This window comes from Nylanderia fulva, unplaced genomic scaffold, assembly GCF_048542155.1.
Source record: "Nylanderia fulva isolate GAGA-0341 unplaced genomic scaffold, ASM4854215v1 Scaffold9, whole genome shotgun sequence".
NCBI classification, from domain to species: Eukaryota; Metazoa; Arthropoda; class Insecta; order Hymenoptera; family Formicidae; genus Nylanderia; species Nylanderia fulva.
The window spans coordinates 2,115,577-2,135,878 of NW_028191026.1; the positions used below are offsets into that span (position 1 = coordinate 2,115,577).

General features: G+C 35.5%; 4 protein-coding genes across 8 annotated transcripts; 2 read left to right on the forward strand and 2 right to left on the reverse strand.

Moving 5' to 3' along the window:
- Positions 1-549: 549 nt before the first annotated feature.
- Positions 550-10,243, reverse strand: Elys (AT hook containing transcription factor 1 homolog). 3 transcript variants are annotated; one of them, XM_029322831.2, is made up of 7 exons: positions 10,126-10,243; positions 9,559-9,930; positions 9,169-9,466; positions 2,351-8,148; positions 2,058-2,277; positions 1,640-1,718; positions 550-1,494 (listed from the first exon to the last, which is right to left on the reverse strand). In XM_029322831.2, the coding sequence occupies exons 1-7, from the start codon at positions 10,153-10,155 to the stop codon at positions 1,320-1,322; spliced, it is 6,972 nt and encodes a 2,323-aa protein (XP_029178664.2). In that variant the 5' UTR covers positions 10,156-10,243; the 3' UTR covers positions 550-1,319. The 3 variants fall into 3 exon arrangements, with proteins under 3 accessions (XP_029178664.2, XP_029178666.2, XP_029178667.2); XM_029322833.2 differs by having other exon boundaries at positions 1,429-1,494; positions 1,644-1,718; XM_029322834.2 differs by lacking the exon at positions 1,640-1,718 and having other exon boundaries at positions 1,430-1,494.
- A 349-nt stretch (positions 10,244-10,592) lies between these two features.
- LOC114946579 (traB domain-containing protein) lies at positions 10,593-13,829 on the forward strand. 3 transcript variants are annotated; one of them, XM_085489673.1, is made up of 8 exons: positions 10,593-10,710; positions 11,103-11,420; positions 11,810-12,054; positions 12,173-12,287; positions 12,364-12,500; positions 12,577-12,989; positions 13,481-13,634; positions 13,768-13,829. In XM_085489673.1, exons 2-8 carry the CDS (start codon positions 11,111-11,113, stop codon positions 13,801-13,803), a joined length of 1,410 nt encoding a protein of 469 aa, XP_085345799.1. In that variant the 5' UTR covers positions 10,593-10,710; positions 11,103-11,110; the 3' UTR covers positions 13,804-13,829. The 3 variants fall into 3 exon arrangements, with proteins under 3 accessions (XP_085345799.1, XP_029178972.2, XP_029178974.2); XM_029323139.2 differs by lacking the exon at positions 10,593-10,710 and adding an exon at positions 10,722-10,836; XM_029323141.2 differs by lacking the exon at positions 10,593-10,710 and adding an exon at positions 10,724-10,836 and having other exon boundaries at positions 11,861-12,054.
- LOC146719670 (histone-lysine N-methyltransferase SETMAR) lies at positions 13,810-15,973 on the forward strand. Its single transcript, XM_085489674.1, has one exon. It carries the CDS (start codon positions 13,810-13,812, stop codon positions 14,584-14,586), a length of 777 nt encoding a protein of 258 aa, XP_085345800.1. The 3' UTR covers positions 14,587-15,973.
- Positions 15,974-17,233: 1,260 nt separating this feature from the next.
- Positions 17,234-19,073, reverse strand: Cchl (Cytochrome c heme lyase). The gene is made up of 4 exons (XM_029323006.2): positions 18,704-19,073; positions 18,190-18,418; positions 17,728-18,086; positions 17,234-17,616 (listed from the first exon to the last, which is right to left on the reverse strand). Exons 2-4 carry the CDS (start codon positions 18,409-18,411, stop codon positions 17,388-17,390), a joined length of 810 nt encoding a protein of 269 aa, XP_029178839.1. The 5' UTR covers positions 18,412-18,418; positions 18,704-19,073; the 3' UTR covers positions 17,234-17,387.
- Between the last annotated feature and the right edge of the window lie 1,229 nt (positions 19,074-20,302).

Genomic DNA, 20,302 nt, shown 5'->3' on the forward strand with positions numbered 1-20,302 from the left:
AACAATCTTCGCGTGAAAATTGTATACATTTAAAAAAAATTTTTTTTCTTACGTTTCTTCAATAACTCTGCTTGTGACTGTATCTTCTGCTCCTCACGCTCTTTCGCCGTAAATTCTTTATATCGAGAATGTGCATTGCGCATAGAATGTATCAACTTTTTTTCAATTTTTATATTATCCACGTCTTCTACAATTTTAATAGTATCATAGATACGTCTTTGCGCAATCAAACTTTTTTCGTGTTGATTTTCAATGAGACATTCCGAATTGACGGAAAAGCCGCGTTCAACAGTGGCATTACCATGAGATAAAATCAAAATAATTTTAATAAAATCCACGAAATTATCACACGGTTTCATTGACAATTTAGTTACATCTATCCAAAATTTATCTAGACGAGTTTCAGTCCTTTTGAAGGATTTCAACATATCCTCAATTTGAGGCCAAATAGCACCGTGGGGAAAGAGAGGGGAGGGAAGATGAACGCGCGTTTATTTAAAATGCACTCATAAAGCTTCAACAAAAAATTAATTAAGAGTTATTTCAATGTTTAAATACATTTCTAATTATCGCGTACTATCATATTTCAAGTACTGCTACTACAGTCAATTACATATACAATCACAACTTAAAATATATAATTTGAACAAAGAAAAACTAATTGCTTTATATAATTATATAGTCACTCGATCGAAACAAGTTTAATTGTTTGTAGAAAGAGGAAAAAATTGAATTCAACATTGATGACATAAATTTGATATCTCTATAAAATAACATCGAAAAATAACAAAACTTCTCATTTCCATATATGGTCCCAGCATAGTGTACACAAAAAAAAATCTTTCACACTTTATAATAAGACTAATAAACTTAAAACATTTAAAATTTTGTCGCTTAAACTTCTAATCCAATAATTCTATCCACCTTCATTTGTTAAACATTCATGATTGTTTATTATATATTAGCGAAAAATTACTTTGTACTATATCCCAGCAAGAATATAGAAAGGAACTGTAATCGAAAATTTTACGCTCGTAAAATATGTTTCATGATATTTTATTTCCGCATAAAAGTAGAAAAAAAAGTTTACAATCTTTACTATGCATCTATTATTGAAAATTAAAGTTTGCGACGACGCTAATTGTACAGACAATTTCAACAATTTTAACTTTTTAAAGATGCATAAACGTAGATTATATATATATAAAAACAAGATATTCTAAAGAAAAATATGACAAATAAATGTAAATTTAAATTGTAACGAAAGATTCGTAGATGTGCAATGAATCATCAGAACTCTTTCGCGAAAAGTTTCTTATTTAATCTGTTGTACTATTAAATTTTTTAGGTATGAGAAATTTTGTCTGAAATCGTGATCTAAAGTTCTTCACAATTAAACGACTGTAACAGCCCGGTTTTAATTTAGATTCCTGGACAGCTGGCTGTGGTTCTCCTTTTTCTTGATCAGGACTCGGTATGAACGATTTTACTTTTCTGTGGAAGACAAACACAGGGAAGGTAATCGACTTATACTTTCGTATAATTCTCAGAATCTTTTAAACGATAAGACAGTGTAAGAGAAAGAGAGAATACAGTGATATGAAAAAATGTTTGGATTGATCAATTAATGAATAATGACCTACGATGCTGATTCGGAGAAATGCTTTTGGATCTGGTTTGGGGTGGTGAGAAGATATAATTCGGAACTTTCCCAATTTCTGTAAATTGAAAATAACAATTACACTAAACTTGCGGATATCTACTGCATGACAGAAAGTGAATAGCATTACGTCACAGTGAACTTTTAATTGAATAAAAAAATTATTAAATTATTATATCAAAAGTAATTTGAGTCTTCAATTATATATAAATCGTTCATATTTATTATTATTACAAAATTTATTATTACATTTTACATACAAATTTTATTATTATATTTATTATCCCTTATTTATTATTACAGAAAACATGTTTTGTAATATACAAAACATTCTGTATTTACAGCATGTGTTCCTTGTGACGTAAGACCATTTATCTGATAAGAGTTTCGAGCTTACTTTTCTCATCTAATGGCACATCATCCGTTTTTTCCGGTTGCGAGAAAATAAATAGATCACTGGATTCTTTGCTCTCACTCTTGCGCGGTCTGCCTCGCTTCCGCTTTACTGTATCCTGTTTCGTGCCTTCCTTGATCATCGAGGTCGACGTAGTTCTTCTCTTCGACTCGGTAGCATCTTCAGCAATTTCGCTCTCCAACTGTAGAGCTGGCTCCGTCACCTTAAAAAAAGTTTTTAATAATATTAAATAGCGCATAATTATAAGTATCTTCTGCTATTCTCTGAAATCTTACTCTGTCTTCGTTCTCCTCCATCGGTTCCTCCACTATTGGCTCCACCGCGATGCTTCTCGTGCGAATGTTTTTGGTTCTCCTCTTCACATCTTTGTGTATCACGTCTGCGCTGGAAGCTCTTCTCTCTCTGACATTATCTAGCGCAGCCTCTTTCCGAGTGGATCTTGTCTCCCTCACCGACGGGCTCAGAATCTCCTCCAATTCCTCCGGTATGGACAGGATCGACGAGCTTCGACTGCGCGTGCTTCTCGTCAATCTGTTACTGACGTCCGACATCTTCACGGAACTCCTGAGTGTCCTGGACTCCTCCTCCGACTCGGCAATTTCCGGGATAACTTCCTTTATTAAACTACTGGACCTACGCGTCCTGCCAGTCTGCATTGTGATCTCCTTAGGCACTGAATTGCCGCGTCTTGGCCTCGTTTTAATCTCTTTAAGCTCCCTCTTCTCTTCCGCTCCTGTTTTCTTGTTCAAATCCTTCGTGGACAATCTCAAGGAAGATCTGTTCGTCGTCGTTTTGTCCGCATCGAATGACGCCGAGGATTTTTTTACACGCAGAGACCTCTTCTTCGTAGTCTTGTCCTCTTCATCGTCGCTCGTTGACTTTGCGTCTTCCGCCTGCAATTCTTTACTCGAAGTAGAAGATCTAAGTCTTCTCCTCACTGGTAGTTCATCCTTGATGCTCTCGGAGTCGCTGTCTCTGCTCTCGCTCCGAAGAGTCTTCTTCCATCCCGAGGTAGACCTGAGATCTCTTCTGATCGACGGCGACGAGGGTGCACTGAGATTCTCGTCTGACGTTCTCGTCACGAGCGAACTTATCAGCACTTCCTTTGCGAGAGAACTCGCTCTTTGACTGCGCAACAATCTTTTCGGTGAAGAACTCAGCTCCGCTGCCGTAACTGAACTTGCTCTCCTTAATCGCGGTGGTTTTTCAAGATCTATCGACGAAGAATCTCTCCACAAGTCTGATATCATTGAAGTCGCCCTTCGTAATAATGGAGGTTCCTCAGACATTGTACTCTGTGACGGCGAACTTCCGAGTGAACTCTTCGCTGTGAAACTCTCTCTTCGCGGTGGTCTTTCAGTTTTACTACGCGACGGAGAATCTGTCATCACGTCTTTCGTTATCGAACTTGCTCTTCGCGAACGAGTGAGCCTTTCAGATTCCATTTGCTGCAACGAAGTATCCGCTGCTTTTTCCTTTATCATCGAGTCCAGTATAGGTGACCTAGTCAATCGTACATAAGGAACATCCAATTGAATGTGACTCCATTTATCCTTCGAGGGACTTTCAGCTTCTTTTGATAGGTTCTCTTGACATTCGGTCGATTCAGTTTCCATCTGCGAACGAACATTTATACTAGTATCATTATCCTCGACTTCGGGCTGCAATATAACTTTGTCAACTCTTTTCGCGGAGACGATCTCTCTTTCATCCGGCTGCTTGCTTTTTTCCTCGGGTTCACTCTGGATCTTCTCCACTTCAGGATTCTGCGTCGCGTAGCATCCTTGTAAATTGGAGAATCTACCGTTTCTTGCCTTCGGCTCGGTTTCTTTAACATTCGAATCGGACTCGTCATCCGTGATGTTTGACATGTCGTAAAATATATTCTCTGGATGAACGGTCTCCACTGAATGCTCCTCTTTTCTATCTGCTTTACTGGATGTCATCGGCGTCGCGCTTCTGCCACTCGCGACGGACTCGTCATCGGTAAAATCAACGTCAGCTATCACTTGCGGCACAGATTCTCGCAGACCGTTGGATTTTGCGACGTCGTATCCCTCAGTTGTTTTGTATCCGGGGTTCCAAGTTTCGGACGAACGGGGAACGGAAACTCTGTCCTTCTCTTGCATTTGCGCGTCGTCCAGATTCGTGGATAGACTCTCGAACGTCTCCTCGTGCTCATCCTCCTCGTCTTCTCCGTCGTCTCGCAGTCGAAGCAACTCCTCATCGGACTCGTCCAAGCCGATGAAACTCGTTTCCGCGATCTTCTCGGAGAATACGGCCGGTTCTTCGTAAGGATTCTGCGAGCTTGGACTTTCCTCCCTCGCTATATTTCCATTATTGTATTTATTTTCACTCTTGCTTGCTTCAGTTCTGCCCTGTAGTACATCTTTTTCTACACTATCTTGTCGTTCTAAAAGATAGCTTTCATCATAATTAAATTGTTCGTCGCGCTTCATAGACTCGTTTGGCAGATCTTCAAGATCTTCTCTTATTACGTTATCCATAAATGATCCCGCTTCCTGATCCTTCTCCTTGTCTTCACAGACTTTCATCGTTCGCTTGAACGGCCGAGGAACTATACTCTTCGCCAGTGGGGTAGATGAGATGGCAAATTTATTACGACCAGCTTTATTTAATTTCCATTGCAACGGACTGGTGCGTCCCGGTGTCCTTGGATAACTGATGTCGATGCTAGTATCGGTAGACAACATGGTGGTTGAATAAAGGGAGGTTTGCGACGATAAATCGCTTCCCTGCAATGTATTCGGATCGATTTGTGATCTGTCAACCTCTTCAGGGATAAACGTCGTCGCGGACAAATTTGAGGATGTGCCGCTCGCTTTCTTCACGCAAGATTCTTGTAACAATTCTATGGGTAAGGCACTTCTTCGGAGGCTAGGTCGCGGACGGGCGTAGCAATAGATCCTGCTGGAGGTGATGCTGCTATTGTCGCTGAGAATCGCGCTTTCGTAATACGCTGACTTGTTTGGACTAAAGTATACGTCATCGCTCGTATTCGTCTTAGAAATGGTGGTGCTATCGCTTGTTTGTTCTTCTTTCTTCTTCTCGTTTTCTTCTTTCTCCTCTTTCTCTACTTCATCTTCATAAGTTAAGGCTTTCTTGGACTGATTAATGTTGAATCGTATCTGTCTATTGATTTTTTTCTCATTTTGAGACAGCCCATCAGCAATCTCTTCCCCTTGCAGTGTCGCGACACTGGACGATGTCGAGCTCCTTACAAGCTGTCTGCTTTTCAGGATCGAGTGCGGCGTTTCCGATACATTGTCCTTGTTCGCGCACGCGGTAAACTTACGCTCTACCAGAGGTGTCTCGAAAGCCGCTCCCAGTCCCGTCTCTCTCGAATCTGATTGATTCAACGAGACGTTCCCGTCTGACAGTTTCCGACGTTTTGCGCTATCCGGTGTGCCGTGCACATCTTCATCCTCGTAGATCTGATCGATTCTACGTTTGCCGAGACTCTTACGCACCAATGCCGGGAATGACACGCAGTTCATGTTCGCGCCGTAATTGTTGAACTTGAGCGACATGCAAGGTACGCTGACGAACGGGATCTGATATTTCTCGTTACGAAGATAGGTCTCCTTGGCCTTCGCGATCACCGTCTCATATATATTTCGCAGCTTGTCATGGCTCTTCCGATGCGACATCGGTCTGGAATAATGTGCTTTTAGATCTACGTCCGAGTTTGTCGCAGTTAATCCGTTCATGGAGAATTGTTTCGTAACGTCTGGTAAAGTCAGGTTGTACGCGTTGAGCATACCGAGCGATGTGGATTGTATATCCTTGGTGAAATTTGATTGATACTGTCGGATCGGATGGCTGCCGATGGCTTCTGTATAACGGCACCGTTGCAAATAGTATAACAATCGTAAATCTTCCGTCTTATTTTCCTCGAGAAATCTGACAAACACTTCCTCTTCCTCGGTCTCCAGCGCCAGATGCAGAATCTCGTTGAGCTTGCCGTACTTCTTGCATGCCCGGAAGAAACAAACCAAGAGCTGTTCGTAGTGACAGGGTGGCCGGCGATGAAAAGCTGATTGCACGAGACCGTGTTCCACCGAGAGACTCACGGCTACACCTTGCTCTTCTAAGGAGGATAGAGGAGGCTTCCTCACGCGGAGGTATACAAGCGCGAGTTTGTGCTGATTATTGCGCACTAAGGTGCGCAATATGAGTCTATGGTGCCAGTCTTTAACATCGGAGTCGGAAATCAACTGGCCGGTCATCATGTCGAGAAATTCCTGATAGTCTTCATGATCGAGCAGCCAAAACGCTTGAGTGAGTTTGATGAGGCTAGGAGTCATTTTGAACGCGGACGGATACTTGATCAGCTGCTTCACCGCGGGATACAGCCGCTGTAATAACATCGCCTGCAAATCCATCAAGAGATAAATTATGATCTGATGCTTGCAACTGATCTCACTCGCTTCCGCTTGATGATAATCAGTTAAATAACTCCGTAGCAGAGACTGCAATGACGGGGGTGGATAAGAGCCACCTGTAGCGGTGCCACCCTCCCTCTCCCATTGTGCCTTCAACATAGAACACTCGCGGGTTATTAGCTCGTCGATGAATAGGTCCTGCTCATTTTCGTTATTGCTATTGTCCTTCTGAAACTGCGCTCGTTTCTCCTTATAAAGTGTTGAGAGCCTCTCGTAAGGATAAGGCACTCTTAGCGCTAAAGATATAGGCAAGGTGCTTTCCACCTCCTCCTCTTCCAAATCTTGCGTTTCGGGCAACAGCCCCACGTCGTAGAACCAAAGGAGCACTTGGAAGTACGTAGACACGCGTTTTAATGTCCTTCGTTGCTTCTTCAAATCCGCCACCGCGGACGGTAATTTACCCACGACACTGGACAGGCACTCCAATTGTTGCGAACAAAATCGCAGATTTCTTACGTCGGCCTCGCCAATGCTGTTACCCGACTGATCGAACAGAGGAACGCAGAGTCGATCGGCGATCATTTTTATCGTGGAGGCTCTCTGGATGCCCCATTTCAGGAATGTAGGATACAAGTAAGAAGCACTACCATCCGACCATTCCATAGCACATTTCACGAGAAAGGTGGACCACCGCTGCTCCAAGCAGAGAGATAACAACATTTCTCGCTGCGCGTTTTGATCGCTAGTGAATGTGAATTCCGAGTTAAATGGCACCAGCCCAACGGAGAGACATCTGTGGAACGTTTCAGACGGCTGTATTAGTATAATCGGACCAGCCATAGCCATTTCGCGCAGCAGGTCCGCTTGAATGCCGCGAGTCATCCAGAATGTTAGCCTCGTTGAGGCTAACACGACCCATTCGAGCGACAAAGAGTTGGGATAGAACAATTCTTCAGGCGAATTCGGACCCGAGCTGGGAAACTCTTGCAAACTGAGCGGAATATACGTGAAGTTCATCACCTGATTGTCCGCGTTGTGAGCGTCCGATCTCGTGCGATACGTCGCCAATATGCTGTTTGGATTCTGACACTCGCTGATAGTGCGCGGCATCTGCTCTTTGTACCATTGATTTAGGTCGAACAGCAGTACCCTCTCGTTGGTGGCAATGAGCAACAGATTATCCTCGCCTCTTCTGGCGTTCGAATCCGTCTGTTCCGAATTGGATCCTCTTTCGACGGTGCATAAGCCAACGATCCTATCTCCCTCGTTCAACTCCGACTCAAATTTGAGACTAGGATCATCTTCCAGGTTGAAATACAAGTTCACGTCTCTGTCATAGTATTTTCTCTCGAACAGCATGGCGTACATTCTCAATACTGGCGGCGTTCTCGACAACTCGTCTTGAAATACTACCCACAAATAATAAAATGGTCTAGGATCATCCGTGGGTTCCAGCAGGGCTAGATGTGTGACCGCCATGTTCTCGTCGACGGGTGCACTGATCCATCTTATAGAACCATCGTTCTGCCAAATTATCACTCTACCCAAACAGCCAGATATTAAACAGCCAATCTTTGTGGAACTAATAATTGCGGTGGTCAAAGTCTCGCCGAGTAAAGGAGATGATTCGAAATCTTCTCTATTAAAACCAATGTGTTTTTCTATACCTAGGAGCAACAAGATAATTAAGATAATAACTTTTTATAAAAATAATTTTAATTTTAAAAAATTAATATTTCTCATTAATTTATTATAATTATTTATAGTAATTATGGTCAAACATGTCTATCACTTTAATAAAAAATGCGCAGTAGCGTCGCTGTCAAAATTGTATTATTGTATACTTTATGTGGAATCTTTACATTTGTGTCTTTTGATCAGAGAGATTCATATATTAATACAGATAAAAAAAAAATACAAAAGTTCTCAATATTTAATCTTCTTATTTAATAATACAATAATCAATAAACAACGTTTAAGTGACAACAGATCGATAGTTACTATTGACATTTAAGCTCATATGAATCTGCTTATCTTAAGAACTGTCTCATAAATCATGTTGACAAATCGCTGAACGAGATGAATTATCAAAAAGAATTCCACAGTCTCTTACAGCAGCCTTTCCTCCTCACGAATCTGCGAGTGTTAATAGCATTGCCATAGAAAATAAAAATTAAAAAATGTTGCTTATTAAAATTTATTGACACTCTTAAAAAATATTATAAGCAAAAGCAAAATAAAATGCATATAAATATTCTGAATATATGAATATTTTTTGTGCTCACATTTTTTTATATCTAATTAATTAAAGATTAAAAACATTAAAAGATTGTTTTATATTCGAATATTCATTATGTATCTAATATGAAAGCAATATTTTAATGTTTAATGCCATTTTAATCATAAAAATTTTATTGATTATTCATTAAAAAAATATTTTCAGAAAGATAAAAAAGATAAAAACTTTAATTATGACATATTTATGAATAAGTATGCAACTGTGAATAAATCAGCTGTCAGATAAGCATGACAATAGATAATAAGTCTCGAAATTTGTGCTTATTCAAGAGACAGAAAGATATAGCGAGATTTTTTGTCATTTAAACGATGAAAGTGTCTGTCATTTAAGTGATAAATACAGTCATAATGAATACTTCGTGTAGTAATTCTTTTATACTTATACTTACGTTTGGTCAATAAATTGTAAGCTGCGTGCCTTTCACGATTAGACTGATGCCTGCCAACAACTTGTTTTGCTGATAGAAAATCTAACTCTGCTGGTGAAGTTTCATCCATAATAGAAGACAAATCATATATGTCCCATGTATGTCTTCGAAGATCAATCATGATATGCTGAAGATTCCGCAAGACTGCACAAGCTATTCCATTCATTTCATTTAATATATTATCTAATCTTTTTTCATTGAACTCTTCCCATTCCGCTCCACCTGACACAACACATACTTGTTCTACACCACATGGCATCTATAAAATATAATACAAGTACAGAAAAATTAATCTTCTTAATATTTTTTTTTTTAATAACTTTTTTTAAACAATGCTAAAGTAATATTTACACGAATTGCTCTCAAGACACGGGATGTTGTACAGTCAAATATACACAATAATCCAGAGGAATCTTTCAATTTGCTCGCACAATTATCTACTCCAACTAGCAGCAGTGGAAACTCTCCGGATTGTGCAGGAAACTGAGAAACAGATGTTACAACCCCACGAAATGTCCAACTGCTAATGCTTTCCCCTATTTTTGCATTGAAGACTACTAAATGACAGCCATAACTTAGCCAGGCATATGTTGCATTATGCAGAAATCCTCCATGATACTCGTTGTCATGTTCCTGGGAGATTGTGGACTGGTTATGCTCTTCAGTCTCTGAATTTCTCAATCGACTTGACAGAGGGAATTGTAAGTTTACGATTTTGCGAATCTGCACGAGAAAACAAATTGTCAAGAAATTTATTATTTATTGAAAGAAAGAAAAAGAACTTGTCGAATATATATGTAGAAAATCGTTTTCTTCACAAATTGCGCTCAAAGTAGAGAAACGAGAATTAAGCAATTAACATTATTATATCGATCAGTCATATTAACGATAATTAAATTTACTGAAATAATGCGTTACCTCGCAGTTGACTTCCTCCAGTTCCTTCATTTCTTACAATTTTTTACGCGAACTACCGAGATTTCATCACTGCAAAATACGTTATTCCCAACCGCATCGTTTTGCGCGGAACACGAGGCCACGAAATATATATGTGATAGAGACGCGACTCTCTGGCAATTTTCAACGTAGGGTAAAAATTAACTGCGCATGAGCGAGCGAGTAGCCAATCACAGTACGATCTTCCGTCTCCGTTTCTCTCTCTCTTTGCGCTCTCTCTCAATTCTATGTCCATATGAGACATTTAAAAGGCCATTTAACGATAGAAAATAACAAAAAAAAATAATAAAGCAATAAAAAAAGGAATATTTAGTGTCAAATAAAAGCTGGGAAAAGATTAGAGCAATTTTTCTATATTTTTTTTATTACTTTCGCTCTTACAGACAAGCTGAAGTTTAATTGGCTAATGCGTTTCTTTTTTTATCATGTAACTCGTTGACGTGTCTACATAGCACATAATATATATGCATGTGGTCTATTTGACATTTGTCTCGATGTGCATTTTCGCACATACGTTAGATGTTTTTTTGGTTTTTTGGTGGCTGTGTAAGTTATTTATACAGCGAATACTTAATCACGATTCACTTGATACGAATTTAAATCACGAACTTTATTGTTTGTAACAACGCAAAGATTTTATTAAATGTCATCACATGTCAAATTTTTTGCGAGGTTAGAAATATGTAACAACGTGTAAAATTGCTACATAAAACGGGGTTCAATTTTTTTTTAAATAAGAGAATATTTTTTTATTTTACGGAATTATAAAGATATTTTAAATTATTTTTGCTCGTTTGGCTTATTAATAATTATACAATTGTTTATTAATAGTTTGTTAATACGCGTGTATGTGTGTATAAGTTTTTTATTATAATAGAATTTGAAAATATTTTCCCATAGATCAAATAAATGTTATAATAGAATGTATGGATTTTCAGGAGAAAAAATGGCATCCAATTCTGATTCTAAAATTAATCAGCATGCTGGTGGCGATCAACAGGAGAGGGATGTTATATTATCATCTATAGAAGATAAACTCTATGATTTAATTAACGAGAAGGGCGATACGTCTAATTCAATTACAAAGGAATTAATTGCCAGAGAATCAGAGCACAATATTGTACAGAATTCTGAACCAGCAACGCAATCTTCGTACACATTGTCGACAATAATGAACACCAGAGACAGCTATGATGATGATGGCAAGATAAGAAGTACAGAATCTTCTGATAGTGAAATTCTTCTTATCGACGAAGGTTAGATGCCTTGCATTTTCTACAAATTTTATATTAAAGCTTAGGGTGATAAACAGACATATTTTTTCCAAATGTTATTTTAATTCTCAAGAGAAACACTACTTTTCTTTAACTCTTAAAAGAAACACAGTTGACAACAACGTTGTTAGTTGTGAGTGTTGCTTTGAAGTTAATGTTGTAAGGCTTCATGCCTATACAAGATTTTTTTAATCTAATAATTAAATCAGTCATCATTGCTGCTTTAACTAAATTCAAGGTACCATATTAGTACTTTAAAAAAATGTCGATAATAAAAAAACAATACAGAAATAAAAAAAAAGTTTTAAAGTTTCAAGGTACTTTTTACTATTTTATTAGCTTAAATTTTCATTTAACTTAACGGGATTTAGGTATATATTGGCCATGTACTTATAATGCTGAAAATATTGGGTCTAATGCAGATTCCAATATTGAGAATAAAAACCATAGCATCGATAATGCTATGGTGAATGAACTGTTAAGAGGACAATACAACTCTACTATTGATAAAAGATTGCCGGAAACTGTGACATTATTGACGACCCCAGATGGAGGAAAATTATACTTAGTAGGCACAGCACATTTCAGTATTGAAAGTCAAAATGATGTATCAAAGGTAAGCTTCTTAGGTATTTTTTGTATAAAATTTTGACTTCAAGAGATTAATTTTATTAGAAAAATTTAATACATATATGTATCACTTTATTGACTAAATATTTTCTCCTTTACTATAGGTTATACAAGCTGTACAGCCTCACATAGTTGTAGTTGAATTGTGCAGAGCCAGAGTTGGTATACTACAACTTGATGAAGAAGTTATGTTTCGTTATGCCAAAAACATTGATTACAGTGAGTTTCTACGTTTTTATAGCTCTATTCAGTGTATGTCAATGCGTTATTATTTAATTCTAATTAATATTTACAGAGACTATCATGGATACTATTAAGAGAGAAGGACTTTATAATGGTTTACTACATATCTTACTGCTAAGAATGGCAGCACATGTTGCCAAGCAACTTGGTATGCCACCCGGTGGTGAATTCCGAAGAGCATTTGAGGAGGTGTGTGCACATAATGAAAACAGCTATTTTATGATGATAATCGATTTAATTTTTTTATGATTATTTTTATTATTAGGCAAAAAAGGTGCCCAATTGTATCGTTCATCTGGCCGATCGACCAATTAACATAACAATGCAACGCGCGATACGTTCATTATCTTGGTGGCAGACTATAAAATTAGGGTGGCATTTGGCAATAATGAAGGATCCTATTACTCAGGAGGATGTCGAGCTCTGTAAACAACGATCGATGTTGGATGAAATGATCGCTAGCATGAAGGAACAATTCCCGGTGTTGGGAGAAGTGTTTGTCAAAGAGAGGGATATTTATTTGACGAATTCTCTGCAGTTAGCCTGCTTGCCTCATCGCACTTCTAATCGTACTTATGAGCCAGCGCGAGTTGTAGGAATCGTCGGCCTAGGACATACACCGGGGATTATCGAGAATTGGGGTAAAGTCAAACCCGCCGATATACCGCCTATCATGAGGTAAATATAAACGCATAGAGTTAATATGAACAGTTTATATTAAGTCTTCTAATATATTGATATAAAATATATAATTATATATTAAATTCTTATTAAACTCATTAATTGTACATTAAATCATCTTATTAAGTATATATGTATATTAAATCTTTATATTAAATTATTTAATTATATATATTTTAAATTAAATTATATTAAACTCTTATATTAAACCAGGGTTGGGAAGTAACGAGTTACTTGTAACGAAGTTACAGTTACTTTTTTCGGTAACTATAACTTAACTTCGTTACTTTTCTCCATCTGTAACTGTAACTGTAACTTAGTTACATTTTTTTAGTAACTGTAACGAGTTATTTTTTAAAATCGTAACTTGTAACTGTAACTAATTACTTTTTTAATGAAATAACTGTAACTAGTTACTTTACAAAGTAACTTTCCCAACCCTGTATTAAACTGATGTAAAACCATTACAATTAATTCCATTTTTGCAGCGTACCACCACCGTCATTGTCGGGTAAAATCCTAAAGTTGACCATTAAGGCGTCTGTTCTCGGTGCTGTAATATACATAGGCTACAAGGTCGTAGCTGTACCCGCTGCTACTACTTTCCAAACTATCAAGTCATCGGTCGAGGGACTTTTAAAGGTTGGTGCCACGAAATAGGATTACACATTCGAGTTCTCGTTCTTACCCTTTATTTCTAAGAAGAAATCCTCTTTTTTCATCATAAAAACAATTATTTTCTCTTTATCTCCTGTGCTGCCTTTGTCTCTCAAAGAGTTTCTCGGACTTGCTTTTGGGCTTTTTTTATTGACAAACGATGGCGGTAAGCATGGAGGCAACTGCTTCCACAGATGAATATGAACATAGCGTAGCAGATGTTATGTACATAGTAAATAATATACCAGGACCTGGCGTAGACAAAGCAGACTTTGAAGCGGAATTTGCCGTGGGTTGTTTCTGCACAGTTGAATGTCATAATTGCTTGTGCATTCGCGGTTCCGCTAATTATCTCAATGGCCGAATCGTTGATGAAAAATTGGCCGGTCCAGTGTTCGAGTGCAACCCTCGTTGCAAGTGTGGATCAAATTGCGAAAATAGATTAGTACAGAACGGTCCATTAAATTGTTTGATTGTTAAAGAAGTCGCCGGCAAGGGTTTCGGTCTCTATACGACTAAATTGATTAAAAAGAGTCAATTCATTTGCGAATACGCGGGTGAAGTGATCGGTTTGCAGGAGGCGCAACGTAGAATCGAAGACAATAAAACACATAATATGATGAATTATGTTTTCATAGTGAAGGAACATGTTGAAAATCGTGTTATCATCACTTGTATAGATCCGAAATACTTCGGCAACATTGGACGTTACGTCAATCACAGCTGCAATCCCAATTCTAGGCTTATTCCAGTCAGAGTAGAAGGAATCACACCTCGATTATGCGTGTTTGCATCTAGAGATATAGAGAACGGGGAGGAAGTGACTTTTGACTATGCTGATAGTACAACGGCCAATTCCGTCCATTATCTCAGTGATACTCCTTGTCTTTGTGGTTCTAACAATTGTCTCAAATACTTACCACACAGCCAGATTTGACAGCATATTATATTCATGTACAATATTATAATAGTGACAAAGAAATTAGATTAAAATGTTCAAAATTTAAACATCACAGAGATATCATGTAAACTGATTGTAAATTAAAGAAACTTATATTTTAAAACTTGATAGTTTAAAAATCAAAACAAACGTTGCTTTTACTTGACACATATACAAGTGTGTAAGAAAGGAAAAAAAGAATGTATAATGAATGAAATAGATAATAAATTATATATGTATATATACACATATATAACAAATATACATATATATGTATATTTGTTGCATGATTCTTGGCAGTGAATCAATGTTATTATATCTGTTAAAATATAGTATATTTCATGAACAATGAAACACTATATCATCATCATATGCAGTTATATGATTCTACAACATTTCTTTAGATAAAGTATCTAATATCTATTAATTATCTAATATTTTATTTAAATAGTACTTAATAAACGCTGTTCTTCTTTCTATTATATGCAGTTTATCGATATATTATCACAATGTACATCTTTTTATTTTTATTATTATCTTATTACAATATCTCAATCTTTCTGTCAAATCAATTATGTGCCAACATTATATATATGTCTAATTTTTCAAGAAAATTTAAGTATAAATCAATATTTCTTATTAAAAATGTTAAAATATCTCCTATTTGATATTAAATTTTTTACATTTTCTTTATATTTAACAAATTCAAAATAAGTAATCAATATAAAATATTCATGTAATTGAAGAAAATAGGTGACATTAAATTGCTAATGTTGATATATGTATGTAAGTGTTTGACATGTAAAAAGAATGTTCTTATATACATATGTATAAAATCATAACGTATATAATATCTGCTTTTCATTAAAATAGCGGATATCAAGAATCGAATTTGTTAATTGTAATTCTACAATTATAGAATTACAATTATATTTAATGTAAAAAATTATTATGACTATATTTATATCAATCGTTTATATTTTATTTTAGAAGTTTTATAGACATAGAATGCTTCTAGCTTATGTAACATCAAGGCAGTCATAACTTATTAAATTTTTAGATTATCGAAAATCAACGATATGGTATATTTTAGTACCAAAAATATATGCACGTATACATATATATACATACAACACAACGGTAGAATAAAATAATGGCAAGTTTGAGTTATACATAATCTGTTGATTAAATTTTTATAAGAAATCTATAGAGTATATTTTTCTGTAATTGTTGAATGTTATAAGAGAAATTGATGCTTATTAATTAATTTTTACTATATCAACGATGAATATAGTTCTCAATAACTGCCTTTTATATATGTGGATGATAATTTGTAAAAGTACAATTATTTTTAATAAAAACCCAATCAACATTTAATGTTCTATATATATGTATATATATTCATTTATAGAAATTTAATCTAGAATAATATGTATATACTATTAATTAATATTTAATAATATTATTAATATATAAATATTAATTAATAATATTTAAAGGATGACTCTCTCCTATTTGTGTGTATTATATTTTATTATCAGAATATAATTAAGTATATACTTATGCTTGTATCAAAATGTAAATGTAGACAAATAACTTGGCAAGTTTGACTTTTATTGAAACAAATGATTTGGAAATCATTTATGTTTCACTAAATATTATTTTCAAATCTTACCGTTTCTATTCTAAAAATAGATTGCTTATTTTTAGTAATATTTGGACTTATTGCAACGCGATTAATTTTTTATATCTGATTGATTTTCTCAATTTATTAATAACATTGTATAAATTTTTTATCCTAGATGTACAGTTTTATTAACTACTTTAAATGGTTGAAATCTGAATCTAAATGTTGTGAAAGAGAAAAGTGGAATTATATGTTGACAATAAAATAATGTACAATGTATGGTGGAAAATATTTATCTATAGCTATCTCTCTATTAATTCTGTTCGAATATGCAATTAAACGAAACAATTTAATATAACAAAGATATAGGATATTGTTTAAAATATTTTCAATAGATTTATTGTGCATCTTTTTAATATATTAATTTATTAAAAAACAGCTAGTTGGTTAAAAAAAAATAATACTCCTAATAATCTTTTTTTTTTACTTTGATAAGAAAAAATGATTGATTTTTTAAATAACATAGTGCTGGATTTAGAATTAAAGAAATGCGTTTATAGAGGATTAATTGTAATTTACGAGAGATATAACTCTGATGTATATATATAAATATATATATATATATATATATATATATATATATATACACATATATACATTATATAGTTTTTTATTTTCAAAAACTTGCTATTTCTAAGCAAATCCTAAGCGAAACTATTCGATGTTATATTGGCAGTTAAAATTGTCAAATTTTGTTATAATATTTATAAGAGATACCTTTTAGAGTCTCATAAGTAAGATTCTACGTTTATGTATAGATTAAATTAATATTTAATTTTATAAAATAATTTTTGACTTGACATATAATGTAAAGCAATTTTAATTTGATTTATATATAATGGATGAGAAAAAAGTATTTGTACATTTTATAAATATATGTACAAAATTTATTTATTTTATGGTGTATGAATACTTTTCTGATCCACTTTATATTTAATGATAATAATGCTGCAACTCTTTGCAAATTAAATATCATAAATTTATATTTATGATATTTTCTAAATTATTATACATACAATAATCTCTCAACACATGAACGTTATGTTACACAATTATTAAGGCTTTAATTATCATTTAGATAAAATAATGTATTTTAGCGCTAATTTATAAATTAATGCGTAACAGTAGATTCATCATCAGATTGATACCTCCAACGCCACCACGTTACTTTCATTCGATCCCAAATATTCTCCCACGAATCCATCGCAGGTCTCACATCAAGCAACGCAAACTTATACTTTTCATCAATTTTGCCGCCATCATAATAATCGATGATATATCTTACGCTTTTACCACAACGATCTACAATCCAGTCATGTCGATCGAATGGCAATTCATATCTGAAAGGATAATATAATTTAAGTAAACTTAAATAATAAAATATAATTCAATGTATATATATATATAAAATTGACATATAGCGAGTCGAAGTTTATAGAACAGCAACGCACCCCATCCAATAGCGAATACGTGCACGTGGAGAATATTTTGATGCTTTTCCACCGAAACTACGCAATTTCGGATTACCACACTCTCGCGCGTGAAGGGCTTCCCATTTAAGAACCTCTTGCCATGCTTGTTCGTTGTTGGCATTGTGAATTTTTATTATGTCATCCATATCTTTTGTGGATATATCATCATTCTTCCATCGCCATCCCTTTCTCAACATAGCATTCCAAAACATTTGTTGAGAGGGGTACACCCAAAATTCTCCTTCCCGTCCAGTCGCTTTAGGTATTGATGAAACCTGTCTATCAGTTGGCAGAGGAAACGGCTGATCCGGTGCAGGTTGCTGATTCTCTGGTGGCATCTATGATTACATTTCTTCATTAATGATACAAGAACAATGTTATTTACAATTAAACACAACATGTATATATTAACTAGTAAAGTAAATCAAGCATTATACTTACCATGTTTAATGGATTTATTTCGCTTTCATCCATTTTGTCTATTGGACATTCGCTGACATAACTTATGGTGTTTAATTGACCTGATTTATGCATAGGACATTCCGGTGGTGGTTCACCTTGATATTTATCCATTTTATGAGAATCTGGCTTAATAATTTGTTGAGATGCTGGTACTATCACATTAGTAGCTGACACAGATGCCGTAGTAAGAGCGTTGCCCATGATTGTTCTTTTTATAATGGAAAAAAGACAAAATCCTTATAAAAATACACAATATAAAGTCAACTACTGATATTTCAAATAAGATCAAACTAATTGAGAAAATTTCAAAGATCAAATTTTGGATGAAATAACCTTTAAATCTAATGTTGAGATTATGCAATGATTTACAGTCTCCGATATCAAATAGAATATTGAGATATTTGTGCTAAAATTATATTTACGCAATGTGATGGGATACCGTCTGTGGTTTATGTCAAAATTAAGAATTTTCAGTGAATTTTCTCGAACTTACAGTAGTGTGTGTATTCCAGTAGATATAATAAATATTGAAATTTCTTAATTTGACCTCCTCTTTCAATTTCGCACTTTACTGAGAGAATTATTATATAATCCAAGATAAACAACTGAGAAAGATTCTAATGTAAATTATATATACAAATTGTATATATATCTAAGAAAATTGAAACATCTGAATTCCGAATTTTCTCTCAAGCAGACATGATTTGTATCAGTGAAAATGAGAGAGATGGTTGTGCAATCACTTCGAATTTTATTATCAAATGGTTATTTTTAACTCGCAAAAATAAACATGAATTTATGATATATATTTTTTTGGAATTTAATTTCTGTCTTTAGGTAGAAGAAATTTCATTTAATTCCATCAATTTTATGTTGGAAAGTACATCGGGCGTCTACAATGTCGCAGAAACGGCGAATACGTCATCCATGACGTTGCGGCGATCGAACTTCCAATTGGTGGACAAAAACCCGATCAGCCAATCAGCGCGCGTTTCAGGCGCATTGTCGCGCGCAACGTTTGCAAGTGCAGCAGTTGGCCAGCCTGACTTTCCTTCGTGAAATCAAGTGGACGGTCGTGTCGTGAATCGCTCCGCGTTTTTCGCAATTATTTTCGCGAATTCCGTGTAAAAATGGATCTCGCGAGTGATTATCGCGAATATCTATAACAAATCGAACGTTTCTCGTGATCGTGTCGAATATCGCAATAGTTATTCGTTGATATATCGTGCGCGAATTATTGTCCTTGATACCGCGCGATTGACTCGACTTCGATATTCATTTCGGCACAAAGTCAACCGACGTCGTTTTCGTATATTATTGCCGCGAAAAAATGGATCTCGCGAGCGGTTATCGTGATTATTTCGCAAAGCGTCGAAAGTTACTCGTGATCGCGTCGAATATCGCGTGCAATAATTATTCGTGCGCGATGTATTTATTTTGGCGCGAAATCATAACCGGCTGGCCAATCAGCGCACGCTCCAGACGTTACGTCACGCGCAGCACTTGCAAATGCAACAGTTGGCCAACTTGATTCTCGTCCGCGAAATCAAGTGAAATGGTCGAACGTCGCGACGTGAATTTAATCGTTCCGCATTTCTCATAATTATTGTCGCGTAAAAGTGGATCTTGCGCGTAATTATCGTGATTATCTCGTAAAGTGTCGAATGTTCTTCATCGTGATCGCGTTCAATATCGCGTACAATAGCCGTTTGTCGATATATCGTGCGCGAAATTGTTCGTTGATATATCGCGAATACGAGTGACCCCGGCATTCATTTTGGCGCGAAATAAATCGTCGTCGCCTTCGTGTAAAGAACGAGCGCGTTGAAAAAATTAAAATGTAAGTATGATTAATCGTCCTTTTTCGTTCGAAATAACAAGTATATATTTTGCATGTATGTGATTAAATTAAAAATGTTGAATTTACAGATGCAGATGATATGCAACTGGATCAGGTATATGGTGGTTGAGTGAGTAATAAAAATTTGCATTATGCTTTACATAAAATTGTGTGTATAGAAAAATATCGCTTTATTTGCAAAATGTGCCTATCATTCGAACATGCTGCGAATTCTGCGCATGTAACTGTATA

Coding starts and splice junctions, on each gene's coding strand:
- LOC114946579 (XM_029323139.2), top strand. Junction 12,501..12,576: donor TCCGAAGAGCATTTGAGGAG/GTGTGTGCACAT, acceptor TTTTATTATTAG/GCAAAAAAGGTGCCCAATTG. Junction 12,990..13,480: donor GATATACCGCCTATCATGAG/GTAAATATAAAC, acceptor CCATTTTTGCAG/CGTACCACCACCGTCATTGT.
- LOC146719670 (XM_085489674.1), top strand. CDS start 13,810: ATGGCGGTAAGCATGGAGGCAACTGCTTCCACAGATGAATATGAACAT.
- Cchl (XM_029323006.2), bottom strand. CDS start 18,411: ATGGGCAACGCTCTTACTACGGCATCTGTGTCAGCTACTAATGTGATA. Junction 18,087..18,189: donor AAATAAATCCATTAAACATG/GTAAGTATAATG, acceptor ATGTAATCATAG/ATGCCACCAGAGAATCAGCA. Junction 17,617..17,727: donor CGTATTCGCTATTGGATGGG/GTGCGTTGCTGT, acceptor TTATCCTTTCAG/ATATGAATTGCCATTCGATC.
- Elys (XM_029322831.2), bottom strand. CDS start 10,155: ATGAAGGAACTGGAGGAAGTCAACTGCGAG. Junction 9,467..9,558: donor GTGTCTTGAGAGCAATTCGT/GTAAATATTACT, acceptor TATATTTTATAG/ATGCCATGTGGTGTAGAACA. Junction 1,495..1,639: donor TCTCCGAATCAGCATCGTAG/GTCATTATTCAT, acceptor TGTCTTCCACAG/AAAAGTAAAATCGTTCATAC.